General features: G+C 54.7%; 10 protein-coding genes across 10 annotated transcripts; 5 read left to right on the top strand and 5 right to left on the bottom strand.

Annotated features, from left to right (window-relative positions):
* Positions 1 to 108: 108 nt before the first annotated feature.
* Positions 109 to 834, top strand: CLAFUR5_08410 (uncharacterized protein; the record flags this gene model as incomplete). Its single annotated transcript, XM_047907558.1, has 1 exon — positions 109 to 834. One exon carries the CDS (start codon positions 109 to 111, stop codon positions 832 to 834), a length of 726 nt encoding a protein of 241 aa, XP_047759956.1.
* Positions 835 to 1,078: 244 nt separating this feature from the next.
* On the bottom strand, positions 1,079 to 2,102 carry CLAFUR5_08409 (uncharacterized protein; the record flags this gene model as incomplete). Its single annotated transcript, XM_047907557.1, has 2 exons — positions 1,079 to 1,839; positions 1,862 to 2,102. The coding sequence occupies 2 exons, from the start codon at positions 2,100 to 2,102 to the stop codon at positions 1,079 to 1,081; spliced, it is 1,002 nt and encodes a 333-aa protein (XP_047759845.1).
* A 233-nt stretch (positions 2,103 to 2,335) lies between these two features.
* On the bottom strand, positions 2,336 to 3,611 carry CLAFUR5_08408 (uncharacterized protein; the record flags this gene model as incomplete). Its single annotated transcript, XM_047907556.1, has 2 exons — positions 2,336 to 3,439; positions 3,492 to 3,611. The coding sequence occupies 2 exons, from the start codon at positions 3,609 to 3,611 to the stop codon at positions 2,336 to 2,338; spliced, it is 1,224 nt and encodes a 407-aa protein (XP_047759844.1).
* A 288-nt stretch (positions 3,612 to 3,899) lies between these two features.
* CLAFUR5_08407 (uncharacterized protein) lies at positions 3,900 to 5,587 on the top strand (the record flags this gene model as incomplete). The annotated part of the gene is made up of 3 exons (XM_047907555.1): positions 3,900 to 4,586; positions 4,653 to 4,778; positions 4,850 to 5,587. 3 exons carry the CDS (start codon positions 3,900 to 3,902, stop codon positions 5,585 to 5,587), a joined length of 1,551 nt encoding a protein of 516 aa, XP_047759292.1.
* Positions 5,588 to 6,114: 527 nt separating this feature from the next.
* On the bottom strand, positions 6,115 to 7,059 carry CLAFUR5_08406 (uncharacterized protein; the record flags this gene model as incomplete). Its single annotated transcript, XM_047907554.1, has 1 exon — positions 6,115 to 7,059. The coding sequence occupies one exon, from the start codon at positions 7,057 to 7,059 to the stop codon at positions 6,115 to 6,117; it is 945 nt and encodes a 314-aa protein (XP_047759422.1).
* An 816-nt stretch (positions 7,060 to 7,875) lies between these two features.
* CLAFUR5_08405 (uncharacterized protein) lies at positions 7,876 to 9,083 on the top strand (the record flags this gene model as incomplete). Its single annotated transcript, XM_047907553.1, has 2 exons — positions 7,876 to 8,452; positions 8,515 to 9,083. The coding sequence occupies 2 exons, from the start codon at positions 7,876 to 7,878 to the stop codon at positions 9,081 to 9,083; spliced, it is 1,146 nt and encodes a 381-aa protein (XP_047759012.1).
* Positions 9,084 to 11,339: 2,256 nt separating this feature from the next.
* On the top strand, positions 11,340 to 15,011 carry CLAFUR5_08404 (Histone deacetylase HOS3; the record flags this gene model as incomplete). The annotated part of the gene is made up of 1 exon (XM_047907552.1): positions 11,340 to 15,011. The coding sequence occupies one exon, from the start codon at positions 11,340 to 11,342 to the stop codon at positions 15,009 to 15,011; it is 3,672 nt and encodes a 1,223-aa protein (XP_047759841.1).
* Positions 15,012 to 16,019: 1,008 nt separating this feature from the next.
* CLAFUR5_08403 (Serine/threonine-protein kinase ark1) lies at positions 16,020 to 17,260 on the bottom strand (the record flags this gene model as incomplete). Its single annotated transcript, XM_047907551.1, has 2 exons — positions 16,020 to 17,105; positions 17,159 to 17,260. The coding sequence occupies 2 exons, from the start codon at positions 17,258 to 17,260 to the stop codon at positions 16,020 to 16,022; spliced, it is 1,188 nt and encodes a 395-aa protein (XP_047759301.1).
* A 237-nt stretch (positions 17,261 to 17,497) lies between these two features.
* On the top strand, positions 17,498 to 18,316 carry CLAFUR5_08402 (TIP41-like protein; the record flags this gene model as incomplete). The annotated part of the gene is made up of 1 exon (XM_047907550.1): positions 17,498 to 18,316. One exon carries the CDS (start codon positions 17,498 to 17,500, stop codon positions 18,314 to 18,316), a length of 819 nt encoding a protein of 272 aa, XP_047759299.1.
* A 196-nt stretch (positions 18,317 to 18,512) lies between these two features.
* CLAFUR5_20259 (uncharacterized protein) lies at positions 18,513 to 19,199 on the bottom strand (the record flags this gene model as incomplete). The annotated part of the gene is made up of 1 exon (XM_059463095.1): positions 18,513 to 19,199. The coding sequence occupies one exon, from the start codon at positions 19,197 to 19,199 to the stop codon at positions 18,513 to 18,515; it is 687 nt and encodes a 228-aa protein (XP_059318939.1).
* Between the last annotated feature and the right edge of the window lie 578 nt (positions 19,200 to 19,777).

Below are 19,777 nucleotides of genomic sequence, written 5' to 3'. Positions count from 1 at the left end.
TTGACGACATCGGATCGCGTTTTCATTCACAACATACACCTTAGACAAAATGTAAGACATACACTCTCCTCTCAAGATCACAGCCTTGAGTCGTCAACCACCAGCGTTATGGATATTTCTCCTTCCTCCTCCCTCAACATCAGCCTTTCTTGCTCCTCCAATCCCCATTTCCCTGCAATGCCTCTACCTTCCTCATCCTCCACAAAGAAGACCATCTACTTCGCCTACGGCTCGAATCTCTGGCGCGAACAAATGCGAACGCGTTGTCCCACTTCGAGATACTGGGGTCTTGCGAGGCTCAAGGGGTATGAGTGGATCATTTACGAGAGAGGTTATGCGAATGTCATTGAGAAGGAGCATACGAACGATGGGCGCAAGATCGAGGAGGAGGCAGACGGAAAGAAGAAGCACGACTACAGTAACGAAGTCTGGGGTCTTGTCTACAGCTTAGAGACAGAGGATGAGAAGAGACTTGACCGGAATGAGGGTGTGCCGGTTTCTTACCAGAAAGAGCAGATCGGGTGTGAGTTTTGGCCTGCAGAAGCTGAGCATAACGACAGTAAAGAGGGAAGACCAGATCCCAGCAAGAGATCGAAGAAAATAGATATGTTGCTTTACATCAATCGGAACTTGAAGAAGGTGGGCGACATCAAGAAGGAGTATGTCTACAGAATGAACCAGGGCATTGCAGATGCCGTCAAGGAAGGTATGCCGAAGGAGTATGTTGAGCAGGTGTTGAGGGAGTATATCCGGGAGGAGGAGGACGAGATTCGGCATGAACGAGTGCAAGAGACGGCAGAGAGACAGGCTGCAAACTTTGAGAATGAAAGATGAGAAGGTAGAAGGCACCCAGAGATGCATTGCTGCTTAAGACTAAGTCGCACGCTATGATACACGCTCAAGCATCAAACCGGAACCAGAAACATCGTCGGGAGTCGAATGCCGCTGAAGCCGAAAGCAAAGGCTATATCGTACATCTGAGTTTCTGCTGGATTGGTGGAAAGGTCGCAGGCCGAGAGATCTTCGTGTGATGGAGAGCTTCGACGTTGGAGGCCGGCTCGATGCTCTCGAATTTTTCTTACTTGAGACGTCGATACTTCTTCGCGGCCTCCAGTCTGGCCATCGACGTACCGGAGCGTGGCGGCTGATCCTCATCATCCGTGTCTCTCGGATGGTACTCTGTCTCGCTGGCAGGTCTGCTCCAGCGCCCGGCTTTGTCGCGCTTTTGGACAACAGTGGCTGACGCACTGCGTGCACTTTTGCCATTCTTCTCGACAGACTTCCTTGGCCTTCCTCTGGGTCTGCCTTCCGCGGATACTGGCATACGAGCAAGTGGCATTTCCGGGATGACATAGGCGCATTTCTTTCGCTTAACCATGTCGTCCACCTCCATGACGGTGAGCTCGCGCACCTTGGGCGACTCAACGATCTGACGATCTGTCATGCCACTCGCCGGAGCTTGTCCCTGGTGGCAACTAGTGACGTGGCGTCGAATGCCCCCAACCCCATCGAGGAACTTCTTTCTAAGTGGACTCCAGTTCCCGCCGCAGTGCCAGCAGCGGAGCTCGTAATAGCCGTTGCCATTGCCTTTTTGGACAAGAGTCAGGAATTTTGGATGGTGAGTTATGCTGATGTCTCTGTAAGCAGCGGGATGAGCTGGAGCCTTCTGCTGCTGTACCTGGACTGGAGACGGCGTTAGCACCAGCGCAGGTGCTGGCGCTGTCGAGTCCACAGCCGGGACAACAGCATTCGTAAGAACAGCGTGGCCAGCTTGAGTCTGGCAGATGCCGTGCACAGGCGGATCTGCCGAACCACCAAAGGGCATCGAGGTTGGCATAGCTGGGAACGGCGCATGTGACACGTGGTTTGGCGTCTTCGAAATCCTCCTCACACTTGATTGGGCTCTGTACCACAATCAAATCCTCATCGTCGGCGTCAAGAAGTGAGATTGTTGCGATAGGCAACTCCGACTTTGCTGTCTGCACTGTTTCCGGCTCCTCGGCGAGCATATCAGCTATGCGCCGTCGTTCCCTCATCAGCTCGAGCTGCTCGTCGATAGCGTCTAGCCGACGCTTCAGTTGCTGTCTATTGTAATCGGCCATGGTGGTGCTGTTGTCAATGACCCAGATGATATGAATGATGTGGTGAGATGGATTGTGGTGGTGGATATCTCACCCACGTGGTGGATGTATGTCTCAAAGTGATGAAAGGGTGTCTCAAAGAGGTGGAAGAAAGAGAAGTAACCAAGGAAAGGCTGCATTACATATGAGGGGAGGCACGAGCTGCTACTTGCACGAGCATGTGAAGCCCAGTCGCACCCAAAGTGAGGGGTGCACTACCTATGACCCAGAGGTCCTCCGGGAGCAGTCTTTCGCGCTCGCTTGCCGTTGTCGGTCACCATGCTGCTCGCTCTCGTCTCTGGCCCAGGGATGGCATGGCCATGTCTGAGCTTTGCAACATCTTCAGCTCCACTGCTTGGCTCCTTGACCAGCCTGGTGGAATTCGCTCGTGTCGACGGCGACTTCCGCTCAGTGCTGATGGGTGGCGCGGCCACTTCGTCCTCTTCTACACCGGCAATAGTGTCGTCAAGTACCCGGCCTCCCATCTCTCCACGTTTCCGTTTTCGACGCTCCTTCTTCACGTGCGAGCCCTCCTCAGCACCGCTCGCCAAGACTTGGTCTACCACGAAGACATCGTGCCGACCGTTGCGAACAGCATCGGCTTCCTCGGCGGTTAGAGTGCGACGAACGCAGCGTTCGGCGACTGAGCGGTTTCTGAATCCCTCCCATTTCTGCGATGCATGACATATGGAGATATGGCCCACAAGTCCCGCTGCTCCTCGAAAAAAGAACAGGTTCTTTCGGTGATTGATGTAGCAATTAGCTTGGCAAAAAGGACATGCTAGCTCAACGTAGTCATCGCTGTCGACTGCTTTGATGATGCTCTCGTAATTGGCGTCTTCACTGACTGAGCTGTACTGTCCTTTACTTGGCGCCTGGTCGAGTGGTTTGGCTTTGGCTTTGGCCTTGGCCTTGGACTTTGCCTTACGAGGGGACACTGGTGCAATGGTCTCTGCTTCTGGAGAAATCGGTTCACGATTCCTGTGCTTGCAACGCACTCGGCGTGCTCGACACTCGGCGCAAGCCTTGCCACGTTTGCGCTCCTCGGTCTTGGGAATGGGCCCATTCTCAAGAACCATGTCTGGGGACCTGACCTGCTGTACATAGGAGTCGAGTTCACCCAGAAGGGCCAAATGCTCCTCTTCCTCACGCTTGATCCTTGTGCGTGGCGATGGTGGCGGGGTCTCATCAAGCGCAATGGGCTGTTCTCTTGAGCCTTCTAGGTGGGGCTTTGCGTCTTGCACGAACGCAGGCTGAGCTGGTGGCGCTGGCAGTGTTGGCAGCGGGTTGAAGAAATTTCGACCCGTGTGATGCGCCGGCTGCTCGAAAGTCGTCAGCGTATGTCATGCCTCAAGACTCTGATATACCTACAACTTGCAATGCAGCGGTGATGTCAGCTTCCTGACGTTCAAGATCCATCAGCTCTTGAAGCTGCTGCCTCTTCCTTTGCACTTGCGCTAGCTGCGCAGCAAGAGCTGCATTGTCTGCCATGCTGTCGTGTTTGTTCCGGCGGGTTGGTGTCTCGAGCAGAAGTCAGTGAACAGAAGTGGTTGATCTGTTGATCTGTTCATCTGTTGGGAGAAGAATCTCGTGATCCGCACGCACGCTCGGCTAACATCTGAAATAACGGCTAGCGGAACCTTATATCGACAGCTTCCGCTGCGCGAGAAAAGCTCGGGTTTGCTCTCACTTTCACTCGTACTCACAACAAGCTGCAAACTGCCCGTGCAGAAAAGCCCAAGCCATTGTCCCGCCCGCCTTAGATAGTTCCTGCTCGGGATGAACGCCCCAATACTGATGATCAAAAAGCAGGTGAACAAGCTACACGACAAGATGAAGGCCATCAAGAGCAATCGCGAAGACGAGAAGAAGCAGGAGAGCGCGCCGCCACCGCCAGCATATCCTCCGCCATCACATCCTCCGCCAGTGTTCCCTCAACCACCAAATCCCGCCCCTCGACCACTGCGGGCGCTTCTAGCACCACCACTGCTTCCACTGTCCCGTCAACCGCCACCACCGACTGTCCCGGACATGGCTCCAGACCGCGTGGTAGCTCCCTTCGCCACTCGAGCACCTCACCAGGACCACCCAGCCTCCCGTCCGTCTTACCAGCACAACAATCACAAACTGGTCACTGATGCTATGCCCGCTCCACTAGCATTCCATCCGTTCAAGCCGCAAGACCGCGGCCACCGCCCACAACACCGCAAGCCACTGGCGGAGATCCATCCCAACATCGCGCCTCGTCGTGGCGTGCCTCAGATGGGCACCTTCCAGATCCCGCTTGACCCATCAATTTCACTCGACTCGGTCGAGCAGTACTTCTCTAAGCAACCGCAGTATGATGATGGTGGAGCCCGTCTGGGACGCATTCCTACACCAGACATCTTCAAGAAAGCCGCCAAGAGCGCTTTCGTCAGACGCGATATGGACAACATGGATGAAGTCTTCCCTGACTTCCCGAGTGTAAGTCGAACTCGCACTCGCCTTGGGAAGACCTTTTTACTCGAGTGTGAGCTAACACGATCGCAGAAAGCTGCTGAGACGGCTGTCGTGAAGATCAAAGCTGAGCGTGAGAAGAAGAAGCAAGAGTCAGACGATTGGACGTCAGTACTCTCCATGGGTGATCTCGGAGTAACGCTGTCCGCCCAGCACGAGGTATGTGTCCCACCCTATCACACATGCTGCACCCTCAATCATACCAGCCTCTGTACTGACCTCCCATCCAGTCCCTCGACCAAGCTCCAGTATCAGACATTGGCACCCTCCAAAAGCTGCCGGGCGAACTCCGAAACACCATATACCGCCTCGTAGCAGTCAACCCCTCCGGCTCCATCAAAATCATCCTCAAGACCGGCGAATGTGACCAAGGCAAATGCACCCACCGCGAAGCTCCCAACATCGTCCCCGGCCTCGCCAACACCTGCCGCCAACTCCGCCACGAAATCATGCCAATCTTCTGCGCCGAGAACAAGACCTTCCACTTCGACCACCGCACCGTCGCCGAGCGCTGCACAGTCGGCTACCTCTCCACTCTAGGCTCCTACATCGACCTGATTCAGGAGTACAAGTTCGACATGGTGCGTCCTTGCTGGGCTGGGGTGCAGTTTCTGGGGTACGCCACGTATAACTTCACCCTCACTACGCCTGCCGCTTCGGCAACGGGACAGTGGGCGCTACATCAGGACTTCACGATGAGTGACGAGCTTGCTGCTGCTGTTGCGGCGGTGCGGCCACCTGTTACGGTAGAGGTTATCTGTCAGTGTGAGCTTGTCAAGATGGTGGCTGGATTGAACGGACACAATAGTCAGTATGGACATGGCTCCACGAAGGGATGTGGGTTGATGGCGTTGAGGATTGCTAGTGCGGCGAGGTGGGCTGATTACGTCTATGAATTGAAGAAGTCGAAGCAGTACATGGGGGCTCTGCGGCCGTGCAAGGACTGCAACAAGGTGAAGTTTGTTTGAGATGGGAGAGGCTGGAAAGAAAAGTACTTGGGTTTCGCTGGAGTTGATGGATACCGCGCTGCTAATGAGGTTTGCCGCGCTTGGTGTACAGGACTGCTAGAAATGCGCTACATGATGCGCATCAGGATTGTCTAATTGGTTGGTAATGGAAGACGTTGTATAAAGTTCTCTCTGTGCTTTCTTCGCTCTGCACACTGTCAGACAATGAGAATGTTTGGGGGTTGCAAAGCGCGTAGCAGCGAGCCTGTAGGGTTGCAAAAAGGCCCAGGGCCAACCCAAGAGTCACTGCACACGTGTTAAATTGCTCGCTTGCTTGGCAGTAGCAGCAGTCTATGTAGCTATCCAAATCCACCAATATATCCAATCCAACATCCAAGGTCCCCCTTTCTCAGGGAGGACGGGTGGGCAAAACGTGCATTGCAACGCAGCCTGTCGCCTCAAAGGTAGATGAGGGACGCAAAGGTATTGCGACCGAGAAGCGGATGTTTCTGGCTCTCTGCACCGACCTCTTTCTTTTCCCTTCTCCCTCACATGAGCCGTGACTGATGATATCGTGGCCGCGGAAGATTACACAGGAACCACATCCATCCTCCTCCGAAAGCCTCATCTCCGTCATCACCTACCTGGTCTTCGTGCAAGCCAGTGTCGCGCACATACTCGAACAAATTCACCGCTCCTTCGGCAGCAGACTCCCACGCCCTCGTAAGTGGACCGAGAAGGCCTCCGTCCCAGTTCCTGACCTGTTCTTCTTCTTGCTCACTCTCATCCTCCTCATGCACCGTCTCCAGTCTGCTCAAGCCTTCTGTCGGCCTCAAGCCTTCTGTTGGCCTCAAGCCTTCTGTTGGCCACAAGCCTTCTGTTAGCCTCATGGCCGCCTCGCCGGCTGCGTCAATGATTCGCAGCATAGTGCCGGCTACGTTCGGCTCAAAGGTTTCCTCGACATGCTGCCGCATCTCCGTGACATGATTAAACGGCGGCGGCGGCGGCGGACGATCCTGTGAGTACTGCATATCTCCTGTCCGACGCGTGAAGATTGGGTCGGTCTCTCCGACCGGAACCCGGAGGCTTTCCCGGAGCTCAATCGTGGACGGGCCGGGGCGCCTGGGCATCTCCAACGGGACACCAAATGGGAGCCTGAGCTTCTGTCTGAATAGTACTTGTCGACAGAGCGGACACGTGGTAGCCTGCTTGAACCAGCGCTCTATGCAGTCTTGGCAGAAGACGTGCTTGCCGCCGCAGGGTAGCTCGGCTGGGAAGCACATTTCCTCGCTACAGATGGAGCAGTCGTCTAGGTCGGGCACGGATCGACCCAGTCTTTTGATATGTCGGTCCAGGAAGGTCTTCTTGTCCGGGAGCGCCATCTTGCTGGCGTCATTATGAATTGGGATTCGGATTGGGGTTGGTGGTTCACGGAGAGTGGTGTATGAGCGGTATGGTGTGCGTACTTCGGCTCTGAAGCTTGGTGTAGACATTTTGGCTGTGTGATATGCATGGGAGATTTTGGCTGTGTGATAGGCATGATGGATGGGAAAGAGCGGGAGACATGTGTAGAGATTGGACATGTCCTCAACATGTCGCTGTCCTCAGACTTGCGTACGGTATGAAACAGGCGAGAGCTTCTGACCAACGAGTTTGACAGCGAAGCATGAGTAACAGAAGACAGATGATACTGATACAGATTGAGTAGTCGTTCACACAGTCCGTACCATATGTCAACTCTGCATGTCAGGTATGCATAGCTTGCTTTTGACGGCTGTTGTCTGGAGAATACTTGTTGTTTGGCGGACATGATGGACATGCCCCAGCGGGCAGCAGGTCAGCAGAACGGCCAGAGTGCTATGATAAACACGCAGGAGTCTGCTGTTGTATAGTGAAGTGCCAACAATCGAATTGTGCATGGCAGAAGAGGAGCAGGGAACTGAGATGAAAAGTTGGGGCTCCTGCCAGCCATCCAGATTCGTTAATTCGTATGGCTGCAGAGGTACTGCATAGCGTCTTCCTGTATCCCGTCATGTCTCGAAACAGCGATGCGTGGTTGCACAGACGTGACACGAGCCGGGAAGGCGTTCAAGTGCTCTAGGATGTACCTCTCCAGCCTCCCACGCTGCCACGCAATGCTAGAACTAGACGATAGCTTCAAATTACACCAACCACCCCATATACCACTTTCCAAGTTGACGGCTGGGTCAGAGCACGCCAACATCCTTTCTTACCACCGAAACTATTAAGCGCTTCATGGTATTGCCCGCATACTTCCGCTCCTGTTCCCTCCTTCTCCTCCCATCAGTATGGTCTTCTTCAAACGCCTCTCCCGCAGCCGCAGTAACAGCCAATCCTACGTCGACAGCTACGACTCCCGCCACGACTCCAAGACCAATTCAGCGTCCTACGACGACAAGTACGCCGTCGCACCGCAGGTACAGAGTCCCACAGATCTCGAGCACGATCAAGGTGTACCCATCAGAAGCGCAAGCAACGCCGCACCGCCGCAACTGGCCGACCCAGTGCCAAAGGATACGTCGCAGTCGCAGGACATGTACGCGAGGCGAGATCGACCAACAGAAGTGTCTAGCCAGGACCGGTATCAGTATCGGGATCAGTCAACAGGAAGACAGAACATGTCGAACGGCTACGGAGCCAGCGCAGGTGGGGGATACGACAGTGCACCAAGCAGTGCGCACAAGACAGGCACCGCAGGCGCACCAGATCTGTTGCTGCAGGCCTTCAACCAGGCCATCCGACCATACTCTGATAAGATTGAGAATTTGGAAGGCGAGGTCGCGGACCTGAAGGCGTACATTGATGCATTGGAGAGGCAGCGGGGTGAAGTGCATGCGTGGATTGACAAGCGAGGTCTGAGGCCAGGTAAGATCATATCTTCAGCATTGATACCGTTCATTGGTGGGTCTGTACTAATGCGCTCGAAGACGTCCCGGCCAGCATCGCGCAAGTGATGGACCAATCCTCTCACCAAGCTTCGCCAACCCACGCCGCCGCGACACTGAACGCACAGCTCGACCGCAAGATCACGATCGTGAACTTCGACCTCCACCGTCTACAAGATGACCTCAACGACTCGCTACCTACGCCCTCATTCTCAGCATGCATGCTCAAGTTCCTGCCAGACATTGGCCGACTGAGCTCTCTTCCATCAGGACCACGCTACGCTTTCGATCTGCTCCTGAAGCTGGGAGGCAACCTCAACTCACATGGAGGGCTTGAGAATGGAGACGAGGAAGATTTGCGTGAGCGGAGAGCGTTCTACGGTCGCCTGGACGACGCCATGGTTGATGTGGCTAAGGGCCGCTTCAGAGAGGAGGGCGACAGCTGGGGCGTACAACGCGAGATCAAGCGCATCGAGAAGACGGGCGCATACCTTCGCAATTGGGGCGTTGAGCCATACTTTCCCAACACTCTGGAAGTCATGCGTGAGGGCAACGGACACGGCCAGGTGCCCACCAGTGCCGGAGCCGCATCGCCTCCCGACTACAACTAGGCGATCCAGGCCATCTTCTGCCGTTCATTTGGAATTTCTCGCTCTTCAGAATAGACGTTCGTACGACATGGCGAAGGCGTTGGATGGGAATCATGTGCAGTTGTGACGCGAGGACGGGCAATTGCGGCAGAAAAAGTATGAGTAACGACGGTCTCTGGTTCAAAAAGTGTATAATGTTACAAGACTACCCATAGCACCACAGAGATTCATAATGAGGATAACGTATACTGAAGCCGCCCCTTCCTCAACCTTGGCTTGGCGTCGGATATGGACAGTCATTGCCTGAGTATGCTATCCTCCCGCATACTTGGGGTGCAGAAGAGCTGTCATCGAGGCATGGAAAACACCAGACCATGCCAAAACCTCGGCTGGGTATCAAAAGATTGCTGCGTATGCAGTCAATGACCCGGTGATCCAGAGTAGCGTAGGTCTAATCAATCGCAAGCATATCCTGGAGCCATTCGAAGTGAACAACGTGGGTCTACGAATGAAGATGCATATCTTGCAGTGCCGGTCATCACCAACAAAGTATCATGCCCAGCGATGCATTTCAACAGGCTTGCACAGCTAGCGGTGACTTGCCTCAGAGAAGCCGTGAGGAAGGACGTGATCATCATGAGAAGCCTGATGGAATCAGCCATCAGCGCCTCAACTGCCCCTCGATACATCTCTCGCCGTGTGGACCGTAGACATGGGAAGAATGTGGCATCCACACTGCCGCAGCCATCGGACGTGGCTTGAGTGTGATGTTCGAGCTGTGGACCGCACGTGGTTAGGCGGACCCAATATTCTGGGCCGCGCAAGCCATCTTGGCCGTTGCAAACTGTATTGCAGCCTCCAACGGCTCGCTTGCAGGACGATCAGCAGCAGGTTAGGTTAGGCGTAATGTCCGGTCTGGTTGTTTGTAGCTCTGCCAGTCCCGACGATCTGGATGGTCTTCTCAAGAAGGTATCTCATTTGATGAAATCCAGCAGGGCTGGTGAGTAAATTGCAGTGTCAGTTCAAGGCTGCTCGGATGAATGCGATGCATATAGCAATCGATAGTCGAGTACCTGATACGTTCCTGCAGGCCGTCCCAATAATAGTAGTATGGATTGAAAGATTGTGCAGTGAAAGTTGGGCGCCGTGCTCGAGTCAGGACCCAGGTGGCACCGACAAGTGGCGCCGATCAGTGTGTTCCAGACGTGTTGCAGAGTGTGCAGCATCAACTATAGCCATGCTTGAAGCGAAGCGAGTGGCAGTCGTGTGAGCTGCTCGTGTGTGAGTGTGTGGCCTGATATGGATGATATGGTTGTGGTTGATATAGTTTGCAAGGAAGTGTTGGTCGGGCGGCATCGGGAGGGGTCGTGTGGTGTCAGAAACAGTCGGTGAAGCTACTGTAGCGTAGGGAGCGAGCCTTTGTTGGGTTGGGGGATGTACAGTAGAGGTACAGTAATAAGTGATGAGCCCCTCAGCCAAGTGGTGCGTGAAAGTATTTGATAACGTCGTCGTGTTGCGCATCCGCCTCGCAGCTCCGGTCTGCATGCAGTGTAGTCGACGGCCACTAACATTTTCTGGCTGGATCGGGCATTTTCAATAGATTGAATGACATCAGCAGGCTCGTTGGCGGAGCAAGAGGCCGAGCTGTTAAGAAGACTGGAGCGTGCCGGCCGGCGGTGATGGGCAGGACGAAGAGCACTCGATCGGTCCCGTCGTTGCAGCACCTCGCAAAGCACCTGCAAGTGGACTCGGCTTGAAGCGTCCGCGTGACGGGTGCCTTCTCACGAGTCACAGCGACAGTCGGCGAGAGACGAGCAGGAGGAAAAAGATGGGTTGTATTGCATCGCCAATGCATACTTCTACGCATCTGGCCGCGGCAGAGCGTGCGCGCAAGCGACGATCGGCCTACTACGAGACGACGCAGCGAGCGGCGATGCATCGCATTCGACCCGTGGAAGACTTCGACTTTGACGCGCTGCGGATTGACAACCCACACGACCAGTCACAGCCATCTCTGGCGACCACACGAACGCAGAAAGCACTGTCGAAGCTGAGGAGCCTGTTTCGAGCTTAGCGGTCAATTTCGCGGCTCTGGACTGGACCGTGCGAATGTCGTGAAACAACTGCAGGACATCACCGCGCATTATGCTTATTCACCCTGGTCCGCGTTCAGACATACATCAACAAACACCTGACCGAGTAACACAAGTGAATGCTCGCTAGTCGACAACCACACGCAAGAGACCGATCCACAATACTCCACGAACAAATGCAATCATGGACAATACATCCGGGCAGACGCAGGAACCGCCGGCGCATGCGCGACACGACGCGAACATCTCCCGCAACACGACCGACCTACACAACGCGATGAAACACATGTCGGTCGCAACGGCTGCCACCTCTGACACACGCACTCAACACACTTCGGCGCCTGCGACACCAAACCTTCCAACACCACTCGCGCGACGGACCTCACAACCCCCGACCTCCCCCTTAATCGGCAGGGAATCCCCGCGCCCACAGCAACATGCACCATCGCGTCGCGCCTCCAGTTCTGCCAGCCTGAACAGACCCCCGCCTTCGCCTAGGCTCATGCGCAAGACTTCGCCCTCGTCGCTTGGCGGCACGTCCGAGGAGCAAGAGAAGCGGCCAACGCCCAAGCGCTCCATCTCCAATCTCATATCGGGCCTTAGAGAGGCGCAGTCGACTATGGAGTCGATTGAAGAGCCCATACCGCTCACTGCCGCTCAGATCGCTACCGATCACTTCACCAGGCAACTTCTCAGTCATTCGCGGACGGATTCAGAGGCAGAGACTGCGGTCATCCTGCATGATGCTTGTTATGGACACAGGTACTCGCGGCTGAAGGCTACCAAAACTACCCTGTCGATGATTGTCGAGCGGCCTGAGCGGATTCATGCCACTGTACTTGGTGCATCGACAGCGTACGTGCGGCTTGGTGGACATCATGCTGAAGGGAAGAGACCACCCCATCCTGAACACATGGAGCTATCAGACCCACCTTTCAGGATTCGCCGGACTGGCCGGAGTATGGACATTACTTCTCCGTTTGTGACCAACGTTCACGGCACTGCATGGATGGCTGAGCTCCAAGGCATGTGCCACACCGCAGCCGAGAAGCTCGCGGCAGGGACCAAGGAGCTAAGTCGTTCGAATGTTCCGGGCCAGCCTGACAAGCAGCAGTTGCACGAAGGTGATCTGTACCTCGCACCCGAGTCTCTGAATGCATTTGAGGGTGCACTTGGAGGTGTTGCAGAAGCTGTTGATGCTGTTTTCGCGCCTGATACAACCACCAGACGAGCCTTCGTAGCTGTAAGGCCTCCTGGTCACCATTGCTCGGCGAGTCATCCCAGTGGGTTCTGCTGGCTGAACAACGTCCATGTGGGCATCGAGTACGCTGCGCAGACCTACGGACTAACTCACGCTGCTATGCTGGATTTCGATCTGCATCACGGAGATGGCAGCCAGGCCATCACATGGGCACGAAACAGCGAGAACAACGAGAAGCGGGTCAATGCCAAGCCTAACAGCAAGTTGAAGCTGAATCCTGATCTTGGCTACTATAGTCTGCACGACATCAACAGCTACCCATGCGAGATGGGAGATGATGAGAAATTGCAAGCTGCCAGTCTTTGTATCGAGAATGCGCATGGACAATCCATATGGAACGTACATCTTCAGGCATGGAAGACTGAAGACGAGTTCTGGCACCTCTACGATACTCGATACAGTATTTTGCTGGAAAAGGCGAAGCACTTTCTGGAGCACCACGTTAAGAGAATCCGAGCTGAGGGCAAAGTACAACCCAAGGCAGCCATCTTCATCTCTGCAGGCTTCGATGCGAGCGAGTGGGAAGGTTCGGGCATGCAGCGACACAAGGTCAGCGTGCCGACCGAGTTCTATGCGAGATTCACGAGAGATGTCGTTGAGCTGGCAAAGAGCATTGACGGCTGCGAAGGGCGTGTCATCAGTGTGCTCGAAGGTGGCTACAGTGACCGAGCACTTTGCAGCGGTGTTCTTAGCCATCTCTCAGGCTTATGCGCGACACCCGTAGGCACGAAGACAGATGCTGTCGAGGCTCTTGCCGACCTGAGCTCGCAAATGCGCGGACTTGGTATCGGCGGCATGAACAAACCACAATCATTGCACTACGACAAGGACTGGTGGTCCGATGCAAACCTCACTGCACTGGAGCACAAGATCAATCCTCCACCACCACCACCGCAATCGAAGAAGGTCCGTACTGGACCTAGGCCGACCTATGCTACGCCTACCGAGTCGTTCGCGTACAAGGTTGTGGATCCGCAAAGGTTCGCCTTGAACATCTCAGGTACCATGCGGGAAGGACAGATGCCGACGCGGCCACCGACACCTCCGCCGCCAGAAGTTGATTGGGTAGTGGCCACACAGGAGCTGTCTCGGCTCTTAATACCTTTCGACAGGCAGACGAAGAGCTGCACAGCGGAGGACCTTGCGGTCCCTCGTATCAAGAAAGAGCGGGAGAGCGGCGTGTCCGCAATCTCGACCGAAGCAGCTGGTCAGCCGAGGCAGCTGCGTGATCGCAAAGCCAAGGTGCCCGCGTATGCTCAAAGTGCGCACAGTGACGAGACTGTACAATCTCGCGCTGTCAGTCGAGCGGAAAGTCGCTCCAGCCGGCGAGAGACAATAGACGTGTTGCCATCAGACGACGTAGACCCTCAGCAGAGGCGAGTTTGCCGACGTCTGAGCGCAGGAAGCGCGCTGAACTTGTCTTCGAGTCGCTCAGTCGACGCTGAAGTGCCTCCAGTTCCACAGCTGCCTACCGCCGGTTCAAGCAACACCGGCGTGATGAAGCCTCCTCCTGTGCCTGCATCCAGTGCCCTAGCAAACAAGAAGACCAGAGCACCTTCTAAGCCACGGACCACTGTCACAGCTGCCGCACCTGCCAGACCAGCAACATCAGCTAGGGCACCCATGGCTTCCTCAACAGCGAGAAGTGGTGTTCCTACTCCTGTACCGCCACCGGGTACATCTGATCTTGACAATCTTACTTCGGGCATGAAGAAGATCACACTGAAGGTCAGCGACTCCAAGGAAGAGCATGACCGGAAGCAGAGGGAGAAGCTGGCCGCCGATCGCAGCGCAAGAGCCGTCAAAGCTGCGGCAACGCGCAAAGTGAATGCTGCTGCGAAGAAGGCCCCAACTGCGATAGTGTCCCCGCCTGCTGGAGTAGCACAAGGCCCGTCCGGTGCGCAAAGCCGCCATCATTCCATGAGCATGACAGGTCCACCTGTCGGTGCCCATGGGATTATAGCGGCGCCTGCTGTCCCTGTCACAACCAAGGAACCCCCACAACAGCCCGTGGCCTATGATCCGGCAACATTATCCTCGTTGCAAAATCAACAGTCCGAACAAGTTGTCCCAATCCGCGCCACAACAAATGACCTTGAGCTATCCGACTATGTAGGCACCACCGGTAGTGGCAGCGTATCGCCCACGCTCAAGTCGGAGACTACTTCATATCCCGGCTCAAGCATCGCATCCACGGCACCATCATCGTCATCCAGGCCACAAGATCATTCTGCTTCATGGGTTGAAAAGCCAGGGCTTGATGAGATGCAATGTGTTCCATCACTGCCCGACACCGATACTGGCTCAGCTACACCGAAGCGAGCACCACTGTCGCCAAGCAAGTCCGGCAACAATACGCTGCCTGTGTGGAGCAGCGTGGGACCTATACCATTCGGCAAATTGCCTTCAAGCCCACGCAAGCCCCCGAAAGGTCCGCCCAAGCCCAGCTGGAAGCACGACCGACACGAAGAACACGGCATCAGTAACGGCAATGGTACTGGTCAGTCGATGTTCGATTCACAACATGCTAACGTTCACGATAGCACCGACGACGTGAAGAGCGTATGGGACGTCCCGGAAACTCCAGCGAAATGAGCATCACGCACATTCTCTTTCCTTTCTTTACGTTGATTGATTATAAATGATGGCGTTCAGTTGGATCATGGATGCTTTTACGAAGATACCCCATAGACGATTGGTGTCGCGTAGTCCCTTTACTTGTTTTGGAGTGGTGCTTTGTAGAGTAGTGTTTGTGATACCATGACTTCTCGGAATACATCTTTGTCAACAGTACCTTCTCACCGCACAACCCTGCAGGTGCCGTCAGAAAGCTAGCTGACAGAGCTTGCAATTGGGTTTGTCAGGGCGTCGGGCGGACGGGACCTGCACATGATGACGTAGAATTGAAGATCGATACAGATCAACAATCAATCGACCTTCACTCTGTGGGTGGCGTAGCAGGACTCTAAGTTGGAATGGGCACACATCGTACCGCCGCACGTTCGCTGATTGCCGTGCCATCGAAGCAGTCGACAGCAATGTCGTCGCAGAATGAGGCCAGTGTTGTGCCCTGTCTCAATACTCAGAGCAGCCGTGCCGGCGGGCCCGAAAGCTGAGATATCCTTCATCTGCCACCTCGGCATCGCCACTGCCTCCTTCGTCCGCTTTGTCATCACCTCTTCAAGCTATCCAAGCATCTTCCTGATAAACTTCATCCATCGCGAGAGTTTGGCGTGTTGAGATATTGTTCTTCCTTCGTTGTGATGGTCGACAGTTGTGGCTCCAGCGAAAGTTGCTTTTTTGGAGGGTTAAGGTTGTGAAGCCGGGAGCTAGCGTGGTGTGCATCTCGACCAATCAGCGTCGCCGGGACTCGTGTCCTGCAACACTGTCAACATCGATCGGACAGGGCTCTGTAGTACGCCGCGCAGGCTTTTGCATGTATTGCTCCCTCTCTCTCTCTCTTGTATGGACCATGGTACATCCTGTCCATTTGCTCCAGACTCCGCCCAATGCACCGCTCGTTACCCGCTCTCAAAACATCACACGAAGCAAAAAGAAGATACGAAACTCGTGCTGTCATCCCAAGCCATCACCACTTAAACATCAACCCCTAACGAACTGCACACCCTCATTACTCTGCTTCTTCTCCTTCTTCCCAGCACAATGCTTCACAATCCACGGATGCACCTCCACCTCATCCAGGTTCAACCTCCTCTCGGGATCCAGCACGAGCAGTCTCTTAATGAGGTCCCTAGCCTCAGGGCTGACAAAGCTCGGCACTGTCATTTCTCCTCTCGCGATTCTTCGCTGGGTCATAACTGGCGTGTCTTCGAAAGGAGCCTCTCCGACCAAGAATTCGTATGTCAACACTCCCAACGACCAGAGATCAACCTTTTCGGTGTACCAGTTCTCCTCCCGTCCGGGCTTGATCATTTCGGGTGGAAGGTAGTCGAGAGTACCGCACATTGTGTTGCGCCTGTTGTTGGGTGCGTGGACTGACCAGCCGAAGTCGGAGATTTTGATCTCCCCGTGGAGGCCTACGAGGATGTTCTCGGGCTTGATGTCCCGATGCATGACGTGCTTCTTGTGTAGATACTTCAGCGCGCTGGCCATCTGCGCAACGTAGCCGGCGGCTTGTGGTTCGGGGAAGCGTTGTGCTTTTCGCAAGTGCTTGTAGAGCTCACCCTTGCCGGCGAATTCGAGGATCAGGAAGATTCGTTTCGTATCGTGGAAGTGGCCGTACAGGCGAAGGATGTTTGGGTGGGCGAGGTTGGACTGGATCTCGATCTCGCGGCGGACTTGTTTCTCGACCTTGCCGGCTTGCAGCTCTGACTTGTGTAGCACCTTTAGAGCGCAAACGAAGCCTGAGGAGCGTTCTCGTGCGAGGTAGACGCGACCGAACTTGCCCTTGCCCAATGGCTTGCCAATCTCGAACATGCCCAGATGCCATTGTTTGGGTGTTGGCTTTGGTGCTTCTCGCTGTATCGCCGATTGCGGGTCCGAAGGTCTTGACTCGGTGGAGGGTCGTTGTGCGGCTTGTGATGGGAGAGTGATCTTGGTGAGGACTGTCTGTGTTGGTTTGCTGCCAGCGTTAGGTGCAAGCTTTTGCAGAGGCAGCTTCATGCGCGATTGCGCTGTGGTCGTTGATGCGCCGAGGTTCGATAGGGAGATGGCATGACTGAGAGAGCTCTTCACAGCAGATCAGTACTCTGTCGCCGCCATCATGACTTGCTTTGGCATACCTTTGGCTGATGCTTCGGCTGTGGTGGTGCAGCACTATCATGGTTCTCATCCTGCACCGATATGCCCTCAAAGCGCTGCTCAAGCGTCTGTATGTCTGCCATGATGTCCCGCTACTGCCAATGAATGTCGAGAGGTGCAAGCAGTGGTGAAGTATGCGGAGTGAGGTGGCTGCGAAAGTGGTTAGAAGCAACATGAAGCTGAGGGATGGAAAGCTTCGTCAACAGATTCAGATTCAGACTCATCGCCACAGCAACAATCTCGATCCGCCAGCCCCACTTCATCGATCCACCTCCGACAGCTTCACGTGCACTTTGCCAGTTAACCGCACATCGCCAGCCATGGCGCAACAGTATGGCACAAAGTCACATACCTCGCCGAATCTGGCATGGAGAATCACAACACGGAAGGAGCCCATCCTCAAAGCAGAACCGATCGAAGCACTTTCCAATGACATCGGCATCCCGATTCCTGAGATGATCTTTGGTGACAATTATGTTGCAGTAACACATCTGCCTACACAATGGACGCTGGACTTCAATGCGAGAGATGCTCTAGATCGAGTCAGTAAGAATGAAGAAGGAATGCTCCAGGTGGCAGTCGCAGAAGAGTGGAAGAAGGATCGCCGGGGACAACTCGATGGCAATGCCGATGCAGTGCTGGGACTAGGCGTCAAGGGTGTGGTGAAGCCCTTTGACTGGAGCTACAGTACAGACTACGCTGGCACAACACATGCGAAGAATGGCACATGGAGACTGGCTGGCAAGGAGGAGGTCATCAGAACAGATCTACTATCAAGGCAAGACCCGATCTTATTCTTCGATGCTGTGGATCTGTACGAGGATGAGCTGGCGGATAACGGTACTGCGCTGGTCAACATCAAAGTACGCATGATGCCGGAGAGGTTGCTGGTGCTGAGCAGATTCTTCCTGCGACTGGATGGAGTGATTGTCAGGATACGAGACACGCGGGTGTATGTGGAGCACAGCGGGAAGAAGATCGTGCGGCAGTACACCGCGAAAGAGGAGAAGTATGAGGTACTGAAGAAAGAGCTGGAGACGAGGAGAGAGAATGTACCGGAAGCGTTTCGAGATGCTGCATTACTGGCGCCGATGTTGAGGACAGTCGAAGACAAGGTCGAGGTTTTCGAGGTGGACTGAGCTCCCACCGACTTGGCCTGACTTTAGATGAATGTCAAACCCCAAGTCCAACAAGCGCACCTCTTACCACCTAACGGCTTCGTCCAAGTACATATCGGCGTTGCAGCTGATTCTGTGGTCTCCTTTGAGCCCGATCCCATGCATGCTGCTATCTAGGCTGCAGCGATCAAATCCTGATGATACTGGGACCGATCATCTATCGCGATGTGCTAGAATCTACGGCACCTACATCCGCCTTTAGAGCTGAGATGAACTGCATGAGCTTGTCTGCCTCGGAACCTCTCGCGCCTTCGAAGTACTTGCTACAGTCTTCGCTGTACCCGATCATGCAGTCATCGCACGTGTTTTGATAGCGGTTCCGCTCTGCGCTCCAGGCGCTGATGCTCACACGAATCGGGCTGTTGCAGCATTCGTTTTCCAACGGATCGTGCCTCATGTCGCGCGGTCCATGCCTGTTGACACGCGGCACACTCAGGACAACCTCTTGCAACGCGGCCATGCCCAATTGTGGTCGACTCCGGATCCAGTACTTCGCCTCGTCAAGCTGCCATGAAGTTGTGTACCCTCCCTGGAACCCAATGTGGACGACGAACGTGTTGGTGCCATAATAGATGCCCAAACTCTCACCGCGGAGTGCGCGACATGCTTGAGTTATGCCAACCTGGTTCCAATAGGGCTCACTGAAGCCCTCTTTAGCCTCGACATGCCGACAGTCTAGGTATTCCGGGTCTGGCTTCTCGTAGGTCTTCACGCCTCGTGTGTCGATCACAGTGTTGGTCGGAAGTACGAGGTAGTAGGTTTCGTTGCGCAGTTCTGCTGGTAGTTGGCGCAGTAGACAGCCTTCGTTAGCGGCTTCGAGGAGTTTGCGGTGGTGTTCGTCCATCATGTGGAATGGATGCTGATGGAGTGGATTAAAAGTAATTCTCACAGCAACAAAAGATGAGGTCTTGGGTACTTGTCGTGGTGCTGTCCATCCTGTGCACGGTGACTTCACTTCACTCTCAGCGTATATGGAGGCGCGGATCACATGTCGCGAACGTCACCACTAAAGGAATACAGCCTTTTGCGCCTGGCCCTAGTCCCGCAACCCAAGGGTTCTGGCGACCGGCCATCGTGGTATCTACTCGCTGCTGGTGACTAAGAAGTCACACTGCTCCTTACCAGGGATCTTCGCCAACATAGTTGCTCTTTCTTGCTTGCTGTTTTCGCCTAGCCACCTGGTGTGCTGCAGACGGGCTACACGGGCGCTTGAAAGGCTCAAATTAGGTTGTACACCGGGATCGCAGGCTTTAGAATCACCTATACGTTCTTGCATAGGTGTCGTGCTATCTGCACAAGGGTATCTGCCGGCAACTTTCAGCTGCAGCCAGAAGGCGTTCATACAACTGAACGTCTTCCTGTTGGTCTCGCAGCGGCGGATCTCCTGTCGCCCATGTCCCTCCCCGAGGCGAACACCACCTC

Source organism: Fulvia fulva, chromosome 3 (assembly GCF_020509005.1).
Source record: "Fulvia fulva chromosome 3, complete sequence".
NCBI classification, from domain to species: Eukaryota; Fungi; Ascomycota; class Dothideomycetes; order Mycosphaerellales; family Mycosphaerellaceae; genus Fulvia; species Fulvia fulva.
Note: the sequence above shows the minus strand (reverse complement) of the source record. Positions and strands in the feature narration are given on the sequence as shown.